General features: G+C 45.5%; 1 protein-coding gene across 1 annotated transcript; it reads left to right on the top strand.

Annotated features, from left to right (window-relative positions):
- Nucleotides 1-9,511: 9,511 nt before the first annotated feature.
- Nucleotides 9,512-10,207, top strand: LOC126518664 (uncharacterized). Its single transcript, XM_050168436.1, has one exon. The coding sequence runs from the start codon at nt 9,512-9,514 to the stop codon at nt 10,205-10,207; it is 696 nt and encodes a 231-aa protein (XP_050024393.1).
- Nucleotides 10,208-11,606: the final 1,399 nt, after the last annotated feature.

The following is an 11,606-nucleotide window of genomic DNA, read 5'->3' as shown; positions in this document are numbered from 1 at the left end:
CGAAGTTCTCTGCTTATTGTTTCGCCATGCGGGCAATGATATCAGCTACCTCACGTGGCAGCAACGTAAGCAAGCGTTGCGGCCACGTGTTTCTCGAGAATTTCGCCTTTTCACACGCGCGCTGAAACTGCACCAGAAAAAGACCGATGTCTTCTCCTACTGCGTAGGATGCCATCAAATCTGTCATTCTGCTATCGCTTTGTCGTGCCTCTGTACCTTCAGAAACTCAATATCTAAGCGCCTCATTTAGAGTGCGTCGCGTGCAGCATGGTCGCGCTCTTCTTTGGCCGCACGTGCTGCCCGTTCGCGCTCTTCTTTTTCTACTGGGCGCTTAAATTCTTCCTCTTTATGCGCAATGCTCTTTAGGAATTCCTGCAGTTCATCGTCATCTGCCCGATCGCTTCGATCACCTGAATGATCTCCGGCTTTCTCTTCCATTCGGCAATTTGGAGGCCCAACTCTCTGGCCAAGTTAAACAACTGCGGCTTTTTAGTGCCATCAAGTTCATGGCTGCTCTTAGTGCTGCTAATTCTTCACTCTATAACAACCTCGACGTACTCAAAGCTTCCGTCAGCGGTTAAAGAAGAATCACTGCTTTGTACTTCCCCCCAAAATACGTAAGGCCAAGTGATATCTCAGTGAAGAAAAGCTGTGCACTCAACATATTGACACGTGCACTTCTTTATCTTTATCGGGCGCCCACTTCTCACCGCCGAACAAATGTTATCGCACAGCGCAGGACGCGCCTGCATGTAAAACAAGTTTCTGGAATGTTATCGATGGTTCCGTCCACTGTCTTTCACCGCAACTTGTGTAATCTGATTGCATGTATGCGCGACGCGAATAGCGTAGAACTTTGTGGAAGACACAAGAGTCCCAGCGGTTTCTCTGGAACATTCGACGACTGATCTATAAAAGCCGACGCGCTTGACCCGCTGATAAGATTTTCCACGATCGCCAACTGTGTTCGCCGCTATCGTTGTGCTTTGAGTGTAGCTTGTTTTTGAGGGCACAAGTTCGCCCAATAAAACGCTAGTTTCGTCTTTCCCAGTTTGGCTGCTTTCATAACCGGCACTACCACGTGACAATATGCGGTCATGAATCCTGACACCTTCCTTCCGAAGTTGTCTCCAGGACAAACAGGAGACGATCTATTAGGTGTCATCCATAGCTGAGGCCTCCGGGGTAGCGTAGCTGGGGCCTCCGGGGTAGCGCTCCCAACCAGTTGTGGCGACGCCGGTTACTCGAAGCTTGACCGTTACTACTGGGTAGCGTAGCAATGGCGGCAGGTTGCAGGCGTCCGGTAGAGCATGGCGACCAGGCAGGGGCGAGACGATTTCTTGTGCGAAACTTCCACAGTTTAATCCATGGTTGGTGAAGGAAATCAAAGAAGAGAATAATAAAAAAATACATTGCGGGGCCGCTTAAATAGGCCCAATAAAATCGTCGGCGGGATCTTGCTCACGTCAACGTCACGTGACATGTAATGAGTCTGGTCGCTGAAAGGCGGCTGCTCCCCCTCTCCTAGGCGACGTTGCACGGGCTTGCCTCAGCTGACGGCAACCCGTGGGTCCAATTTGGTTTGCGCAAAGGAGTCACCCCTTGAGTCACACAGTTTGCGGAAGGCGGCCCTCCCTCCTATCACGCACACACACAAAGGGGCCCGTAATCACGGCGGGGCGCCCGCCACACCGGCAACCATTCGAGACACCCATAGTAAATTAGGGATCCAACCTCCCTTTCGATTAGGCATTGTTTTTCGACCATTCTTTTTGCACGGGCTGTTACACGCCACCTGTAACAGCACACGTAAAGCGTAGCAGTATTTTTTAGATAACGCCTGAACTGCTAATAATGAAATTTGCTCCATTTGACAGAGAAAGTTAAATTACAGTGGCTGTATAGAGATCCAAATTAAAATTTAGCACCTGATTTTATTTTAATTGCTGCAAATCGTTAAGTTTGACAAAAAAATATGTAGCCCTGTACCAAAACAGATGTATGAGTCCTGCAAACAGCACCCAATAAAGCAGAGAAAGCGGGCAATTTAACATAATAATTTACAGCTCAAGTGAAGTTGCTATGTGCATATAGGGGTTTGGCAAACGTGATATTCCCAAATTCGCATCCAATATATTTTTACTTTTTCTTTTAATCGTAACCTACCTCATCAAATGTGGTGCGGTTGTTGCCGAGAAAAATTATCCTATCCCGAAGTTAAAACTTCCGCTTAAATGGGGGCTGGTGTAATGCAGCAATTCCGCTTGTTTTACTTCCCCATTGAATGATAGCAAACTAGACGTGCGCCTGGTTAACCTCCATGCTTTTCTTCTCTTTGGCTAATCTCTCTCACTTTCCCCTGCGTTTGTTTGATTAGAATAAAACGAAGTGTTCTTTCACTCTTCTCCGCGCTTTTCGGGTGCTGGATGCTGCTGTGTTGAATATTATACAACAATTTAGGCAACTCGTTCTGTGTCACAGGCTATGGGTTGCGGGCTAGCGGCGGTCTTGCACGATTGCCGTCCAGTTGATAGTGCAGACAAGGATCGCATATAGTGGAAAACGAGGTAGCTAGAGGTGGCCGAGGATATACGCCAACTGGTTATGTGCTCTTCTACACACGCTTTCGTCGTTTCGTCGTCGCCCTTACTCAAATCTTATTTATTTCTCGTCTGTCGTTCTTCTCGCTCCACCTTCGTCCCTTTATCACCATCACGTCATTATCATTCTGTCAACTTCACGTCATCGAGCAGTCGTCACCCAGCCGTAACCATGCAGTGCTCAGCATGCCATCACCGTCATGCTGCAGTCGTCATACCATCATGATCACGCCGTGGTCCTTAAGCCTTCGTAATTACATCGTGACCTTTCAGGCGTCATCGCACTGTCCTCGTCCCTCCGGTCTTGGTTCCATCGTCATCGTTCCGCCGTCTCAATGTGCCGTCGTTACTCACTATCTCGTCGTCATTCGGTCGTGGTCATGCCGTGGTCCTCACGACTTAGTAGTTACGTCGTCATCGGTTACATCAACACAATGATGAAAGCATGATAATCAGGGAATTGCATCTATGGTATGATGACGACGGCATGACCAGAATGACGCTGACAATATGACAAGGATGGTCATACGATGGCATTGCGACAACGGGATAACGATAATTCAATGACGACGGCATTACGACACTGCATGATGACTTTGAAATGACGACCCGCGAATGGCGACTGTATCGCGATCACGGTGTTACGACGACGGCATGGTGACAACGGGATAACGACGCTGAAATGACGACGAAGGCAATGACGATGGAAAGACCATGACAACATGATCATCGTGGTATGAAGACGAAGCTCTTGTCTCGGAGGTATGACGACGACTGTACGAAGACGCAATGAAGACGATGTCACGACGATATAGACATGAGGACGATGGCACGATGATATTAGGAAAAAAGTGAAATTATGAGGTTTTATGTCGCAAAACCACTTTCTGATTATGAGTCACGCCGTAGTGGAGGACTCCGGAAATTTCGACCACCTGGGGTTCTTTAACGTGTACCTAAATCTAAGTGCAGGGGTGTTTTTACATTTCGCCCCCATCGAAATGCGGTCGCCGTGGCCGGGATTCGATCCCGCGACCTCGTGCTCAGCAGCCCAACACCATAGCCACTGAGCAACCACGACGGGTGATGGTATTAGGAGGAGTATGTGTACATAATTACGATGACAATAGAATGACTATGACAGTATCACGACGACTGTACGACGACGACGACGCAGTGAGGATAATCGGATGTCGAGATTGTAATGACGACGGCGGAATGAGCACGACAGAATGAACTCGAATGTATGAGGATGACTGTATAGCGATGACGCAATAATAGAGCATGTCATGATAACGGCAGTATGACTATGATGGAACAGCGATAATGGCAGAATAAGGATGACGGCGTGATGATGGAGGCGTGGCCACAACAATATGACAACGTAGTGAATACGGTGGAGAGATGGCAGTAAACGAAGGAATTAACACAATTGTAATGTATGCGATGAAAATGCGACCACGGCATGACGATGAAGGGCTGACAGCGTGCTTGTGTATGAGCTCAAGCCCGGGCTTACATACATAATCTGCCGCCCCAGGCCACCTTAGTCTGCACTACATCCGGTGCTGGTTTGCACTTTGTTGAATGCCAGTCGATGGTACAACAGCTTCGTATGTATATCCACAAACCTATCCGCCGAAATACGGAATGACCAAGCAGACAGGCACGCCAAACCAGGGAGTGTAGCTTTAAAAGCCGCATAAGAAAAAAAAAAGAGGGTCTTACGTGCAACAGTAAACTCCAAAGGAAAACATGAACAGCGCAAGAAGCTAAAATGCATGACACGTATAAGATATGTTCAACAAAAGTGTGCAACAGTCATCATCATCATCAGTAGCAGTAGCAGCAGCCTGTTATGTCCACTGCAGCACGAAGGCCTCTCCCTGCGATCTCCAATTACCCCTGTCCTTCGTAAACCGATTCCAACTAGCGCCCGCGAATTTCCTAGTTCCATCGTTCGACCTAGTCTTTTGTCATCCTTGATTGCGTTTCCCTTCTCTTGGTACCCATTCTGTAACCCTAACGATCCAACGGTTATCTAACCGGCGCATTATTTGACCTCCCCAGCTCCATTATTTTTCTCTTGATGTTAATTAGAATATCGTCTATACCCGTTCGCTCGCTCATCCAAACAGCTGTCTTTCTGTCTCTTAGCGTAATGCCTAGCAATTTTCCTTCCATCGCTCTTTACGCGGTCCTTAACTTGTTCTAAAGCTTCTTTGCCAGTTTCCAAATCTGTGCCTCATATGTCAGCAAAGGTATAATGTACTCATTGTACACCTACTTTTCAATGATAATGGTAAGCTTCCAGTTAGGAGCTGGCAATGTCTGCCGTATGTGATCCACCCCTTTTTTATTTTTATGTGAATTTCATTCTCATGACCAGAATTACCTGTGATTAATGGACCTAAGTAAACGTACTCCTTCACAGACTGTAGAGGCCGACTGGCGATCCTTAACTCTTGTTCCTTTGCCCGGCTGCATATTAATCTTCAACCCCACTCTTACACTCTCTTTCTTAAGGTCCTCAATCATTTGTTGTAACTCGTCCCCATTGTTGCTGAATAGAACGATGTCATCTGCAAACCGAAGGTTGCTGAAATATTCGCCGTCGATCTTTACTCATGAGCCTTCGCAGTTTAATAGTTTGAATATTCCAAGCACGCAGTGAGTAGCATTGGAGAGATTGCGCCTCCTTGTCTGACCACTTTCTTTATAGGTATCTTTCTGCTATTCTTTTGTAGAGTTATGGTTGCTGTAGAACCTCTCTAGATATTTTCCAAGGTATTTACGTAAGCGTTCGGTACTCTTTGATTACGTATACCGCTATGACTGTTGGTATCTGTACTGAATCAAATGCATTTTCGTAATGTATGAAAGCCATACAGAGACGCTTATAATTCTCTGTGGATTTCTCGATAACCTCATTAATGACATAGATGTGATCCATTGTAGAGTATCCCTTGCTGAACCAAGCCTGTTCCTTTAGTTGACTAAAGTCCAGTGTTGCCCTTATTCTATTGGAGATTATTTTGGTAAATATTTTAGATAACATGGTAGTAAGCTAATGGGCCAATAATTTTTCAATTCGTTAACGTCTTCCTTTTTGTGGATGAGTATAATCTGCATTCTTCTATTTTTCTGGGACTCTTGCAGTTGATAGACACTTCGTATAATGAGCCGCCAGTTTTCCTAGCATTATGTCTCCTCCATCTTTGAATAAATCGACTGTTATTCCACCTTCTCCTGCCGCTCTTCCTCGTTTCATGACTTGCAAGGCCCTTCGGACCTCATCGCTAGTCATAGGAGGAGTTTCTATAACCCCTTCATTACTGTTTTTAATTTAGCTATCCTGACTCCTCTGGGTACTCTACAGGTAACTGTAGAATTCTTCACTGCTTTTACTATATCTTCGAGATCGCTGATGATATTACCCTGCTTATCTTTCAGTGAATATTTCTTGGTTTTTCCTATGCCAAGTTTGTCACTGATTTCAGGCTGCTTCCATTTCTTACGGCTTCTTCAGTCTTTCTGACGTTATAGTTCTGAATATCACTTACTTTCGCCATGTTGATCAGTTTCGACAGTTCCGCGAATTCTATCTGATCTCTTGAGTTGGACGTTTTCATTTCTTATCATTTCTTTATTAGGTCCTTTGTTACTTGGGACAGCTTGCCTACTGGTTGCCTTGGTACATTGCGTCCCACTTCAATTGCTGCCTCTGAAGCCAACTTAGTTACGGTTTCACTTATTAGCTCTATGTCATCATCATCTCTCTGTTCTAAAGCTGCATGTTTGTTTCCAAGTACAAGCCTGAATTTGTCTGATTTTACCCTCACTGCCTCTAGGTTCACCTGTTTCTTCTTGACTAATTTTGCTCTTTCTCTCTTCAAATTGAGGTAAATCCTAACCCTCACTAGCCTATGATCACTGCACTTTATCCTAGCTATCACTTCTGCATCCTGCAGTATTCTGGGATCGGCAAAAAGTATGAAATCAATTTCTTGTTTCACCATTAGGGCATTTCCAGGTCCACTTTATCTTGCTATGCTTCCTGAAAAAGGTGTTCATTATTCGCAGCTTATTTTTTTCTGTGAATTTTACCGGCATCTCTCCTCTAGCGTTCCTAGAATCGATGCCGTAATTGCCAATCGCATGTTCACCAGCCTGCTTTTTCCCCACTTTTGCATTGAAGTCACCCGTTACTACAGTATACTGAGCTTGCACTTTTCTCATCGCTAATACAACATCTTCATAAAACTGATCTACTTCTTCGTCATCGTTACTAGATGTTGGAGCGGAGGCTTGTACTACCTTTAATCTATACCTCTTATTAAGTTTGATTACGACTACAGCTACACTCTCATTATAGCTGTAGAATTCGTCAATGTTGCCCGCTATGTCCTCATGGATTAGGAATCCTACCGCGTATTGTTTCTTAAGCTAGCTTCCATACCTGATGAATACCTGGGAATGCTACAATTCCCGAACTACACAACTTGTATGTATTCAATGTACACTGCGTGTCCCAGCTACCATTAGCCAAAGTGTTTATAAACATATTAAAAATACAAGGCAAGATAAAATTACAAGACCTACCGTACTCGGCCGCGAGAGATCCGATTACCGAACACCGCAGGTCTGATAGCGGTAGTGTGGACTGTATATTTCAATGTTATTTTTTTCTTGCAACAGCTTGGTTAACGTTAGCTAGGACACCGTACACACAGTCAAACGCCTTTATAAAGAAGAGCTTGTGACCTGGAAACACCTTCGTTATACACGGAAGTTCGTTGTAAATATCGCGCAGTGTACCGCTTGTTATATATCGAGCTGGCTAACCACGTTTGGAAGAAAATATTATTATGTTGTATGATTTCAAGAGATACTTAGTGAATACGTTTCGAGTGTTTTCAATTCAAGTTCAATTACGCTTTTGGCACGACACTATATAAAAATATAGAAATACTTGAAACTGATCAAGTGTTCTTTCAAGAAAATAATTTACTTAATTTACCCGTAATAGGTTTAATATTAGCAGAAAAAAATGAAGATGATAGTTTCATGTTTTAAATTTCGCGCTGAAACCCGAACATGAGTACGTAAGTGTGAGGTGAAGAATTTCAAAGTATTCGGTTACAATGCAGTCATTGGGGCGTTCTAAACGTTCTTCAAACATGCCAACTTCAATCTGTGGCTCCTTTGAAATAAGATGTGGCCCATCCTTACCAAAAAAAGAAAAAAAAACTTGACCAGGTCCAAGCAAACACCGTCAAAATCTATGAGGTCACGGCTGGCGGGCGCGGAAACTCGAAGGTGGCGGCGCCACGTGTCTTTCGGTATGGCTCGTTTTCTGGAGCACCAAGCCTCGCGATAACAGCGACCTTTTTGGTATTGTGAAAGGATAATTTATTAGTACAGCTGGTCTCTTTCCTGTCGCTTCAAAGCGTGGTGTTCGCTGTGACAGAGTTGTCTGGGATTAAAAAATGGAACAAAGGGACACTTTTCTCTTGTATACTTAGTAAACGCTGCTTTAATTGCTATTTTCAAGATATCGCTAATCTAAACCATAATTCCCGGACTACAGATCGTTGTTTCTTATTTCAAAAATGTCCACGGTGCGTCTTATACGACAGTGCGACATATGTGTGCAAAAACCATGCACATGGAACCGATTAATATCACCATTTTTTTAGATCACGCACAAGTGTTGGTGAAGTTTGTTTATGCTAGAATTTGCAGCTATGAAAAATGAAAAATTTTGTTTGTGGTAATTTAGTTCCCAGAAATCTAGGGAAGGGGCGTGTGGTGTTGGATTTGAAGACGGTATTTTGGGATGAGTGTACAAGCGTCCATAATCACGTTTCATCATGGCAACCGAGTTAAAATAACCGCATATTGTACACCGGTGCGACTCATGTGCCATTTTGTTTTCTTCGGAACTCGCGACAAGTGGTGCCTGCAACCTAAAGGTGCGGCTTAAGTTCAGCAAAATACGGTATGTTTAATAACAGTCATTCTGATACGTATCTTTGAAGAAGAATAACAGTTATAGATAATCAAGAGGGGTCTCTAAAAACGCATTGTTTCCACAGGGTAAGACAAGACCTGAGATCAGCCAGAGAAACTTCTTGGAAAACGTGGTACGCTGATTTGGCTAATAATGCTCTGCCATTTAAGTAGCCTAATGCTTTGGAAAAGTTTAGAAACTATACATCGTTATTTATTTACGCAGAAGTGAGGGCTGTCCCATGAGCTGTTTAAGCTATGGGCTGACAGCGCGGTCGAGTTGCTATGCTTTTGTTTATGCTTACATACGTTTATATTATTTACAGCGAAATCGCAAACACCTGAATATCGTCGTAGTGGCTGAGGTATCAATTAGAAGATTGCATAGAGAAGTTACGAAACTGATAAAACTGATTCTACGATGCTGTTAGTTTTCGTGTTTTTTTTTCTTTTCAGGCAGGAAAACTGTGATAGCGCAGCACGTCATGCCGCATGTGTACTGGGCGGGCTAACTGCCATGATCCATGTGACGTCACATAGCAATATATATATATATATATATATATATATATATATGTACGCCGGCACTGAATAAACTGATTCCATTCCCGGTTTGACTGGGTGATGACGTTAGAACAACTGGCGACGAGGGTCTTGCATACCCACGTAAGCGACGGCCTTGGTCCTGCACGGGTGGACAGGCACGAACGGAAGCGAGTGGAGTTTTCGTCCAGCTTCAAGGCGCTGCACGTGCTCCCGGAGTACGGCCCCGCCCACCGAACACCCCTGCGGAGGAAGTACTCGGCCACAAGGAACGACAACGGGGCTTGGAGCTGGCAGCACGTCCAAGCAAGGAAACGCCAAACTGATGAGTAACGGATATCTGTACTGCTGTCGAAATGCCGCCACTGGGAAAGATGTCTGAGTTCGACCAGAAAACGCAAAACTTCGAGTCGTACTTAGAGCGTTTTGAACATTTCTTAACGGCTAATGATATAGTCGACGCAAAGCGCATTCCCGTCTTTTTGACAGTCATAGGACCAGAGGCTTACGAAGTGCTGAGAAGTCCTGTTGTGCCGGCAGCCCCGGGAGAAAAGTCATACGCAGAAGTTAAACTCCTCCTGAAGGAGCACTACAGCCCCAGGAGTTCCGTAATGGCAGAACGTTGCAAGTTCAACCGGCGCGTACAACAGGAGGGCGAAAGCGTGGAGGGGTTCATCGTGGAACTTAAACATTTAGTCAGGAAGTGTGACTACGGTGACTTTTTGCAAGACGCCCTCCGAGATAGGCTGGTTGCTGGCATACAGAACGAAGAGACCCAGCGTGCTCTGTTTGCTGATCGAGAGCTGACATTTGATGGCACTTGCAAGATCGCCCTGGATAGAGAACTAGCGGCGCGAGACACTGAACAACTGCGGTCAAGAGAACGAGAGGCACCCGAGCTGGTCGTGAAAAGCCGACCACACCAGTATCAGAGACCAGCTAATCCTAAGCATGTTGGAGCCCGCAAGAACGAAAAATGCGCAAGATGCCGCAGGGGACACTCGTCGGAAGAATGTTGGCACAAAAACTTTGTCGCAATAGTTCGGCTGTAGGTCCTTTGAAAAAAAATTAAAATTAAATTATGGGGTTTTACGTGCCAAAACCACTTTCTGATTATGAGGCACGCCGTAGTGGAGGACTCCGGAAATTTAGACCACCTGGGGTTCTTTAACGTGCACCTAAATCTAAGCACACCGGTGTTTTCGCATTTCGCCCCCATCGAAATGCGGCCGCCGTGGCCGGGATTCGATCCCGCGACCTCGTGCTCAGCAGCCCAACACCATAGCCACTGAGCAACCACGGCGGGTGTCCTTTGAAAAGCATGTGCCCAGTTGCTAGAGCGAAGCCAAAAAACATGCATGCGCTCGAGTGTTCTGACGAGGACTCGGAGCAGGAACTGTACCATGTCATTAACGCCAACCGGTCATCTTATGAAGTGAGTGTGGAAATAGAAGGGCGTACACTGAATATGCAAACTGACACGGGAGCGGCTGTCACCATTGTCCCGGAGCAAGTGTACCTGTCTGAATTTCCACACGTAAAATGTCAACCATGCAAAACGTCGCTTCGCACGTATACTGGGGAGCCAATACAGCTAAAAGGGCAGCGTGACGTGGTGGTTAAGTACAACAATCAGTGCATGAATCTACCAATAATTGTTGTAAAAGACAACGGGAGGAAGTCGCCTGTACTAATGGGGCAAAATTGGTTAGAACGTTTGAAGCTTGACTGGCTAGAAATTGGTCAGATTGCAGTTGAAGACAGAGTTGCGGTGCTAAAGCAGAAGTACCCTTCCGTGTTTTCTAAAAAGCTGGGGACAATACAAAACTTTGAAGCAAAGATTGTTATGAAACCGGGTACAGTTCCTGTATTTTGCCGCGCTAGGCCAGTTCCGTTTGCGTTGCAGGAAAGAGTTGAGCGGCAGCTGCGAGAACATGTTGAAACGGGCATGCTGCGTCCTGTAATGCGAAGTGACTGGGCTACCCCACTTGTCACAGTTGTGAAGGAAAACGGCTGTGCCCGGTTATGCGGGGATTACAAGACCACAGTAAACCCCTCTCTCAAAACAGATCATTACCCCCTACCCAGCCCAGAGGACTTGTACACTGCCTTAGCAGGAGGAAAAGTGTTCAGTGTACTAGACCTTTCTTCGGCGTACCAGCAGCTGCCACTCACTCCGGAGTCACGACCATTTTTGACAGGAAACACTAATCTAGGGTTGTTCGAATTTCAGCGCCTTCCTTACGGGGTGGCAAGTGCACCCGCTATATTTCCGGCAATGATGGACGAGGTACTTCATGGCATCCCACATGTAGGCTGTTATATCGACGACGTTATCGTCACAGGGACAGATATCGGTGACTGCCAGGAGACACTAGAACGTGTCTTGCAACGCCTCAGTGAATACAACATCACGCTTAACCTGGATATATGCCGCTTTTTCCGAATATC

The sequence above is a fragment of the Dermacentor andersoni genome, chromosome 1 (genome assembly GCF_023375885.2).
Source record: "Dermacentor andersoni chromosome 1, qqDerAnde1_hic_scaffold, whole genome shotgun sequence".
NCBI lineage: Eukaryota > Metazoa > Arthropoda > Arachnida > Ixodida > Ixodidae > Dermacentor > Dermacentor andersoni.
Note: the sequence above shows the minus strand (reverse complement) of the source record. Positions and strands in the feature narration are given on the sequence as shown.

Excerpts from the sequence above, each read along its gene's own strand:
- LOC126518664 (XM_050168436.1), top strand. The coding sequence starts at position 9,512 with ATGCCGCCACTGGGAAAGATGTCTGAGTTCGACCAGAAAACGCAAAAC.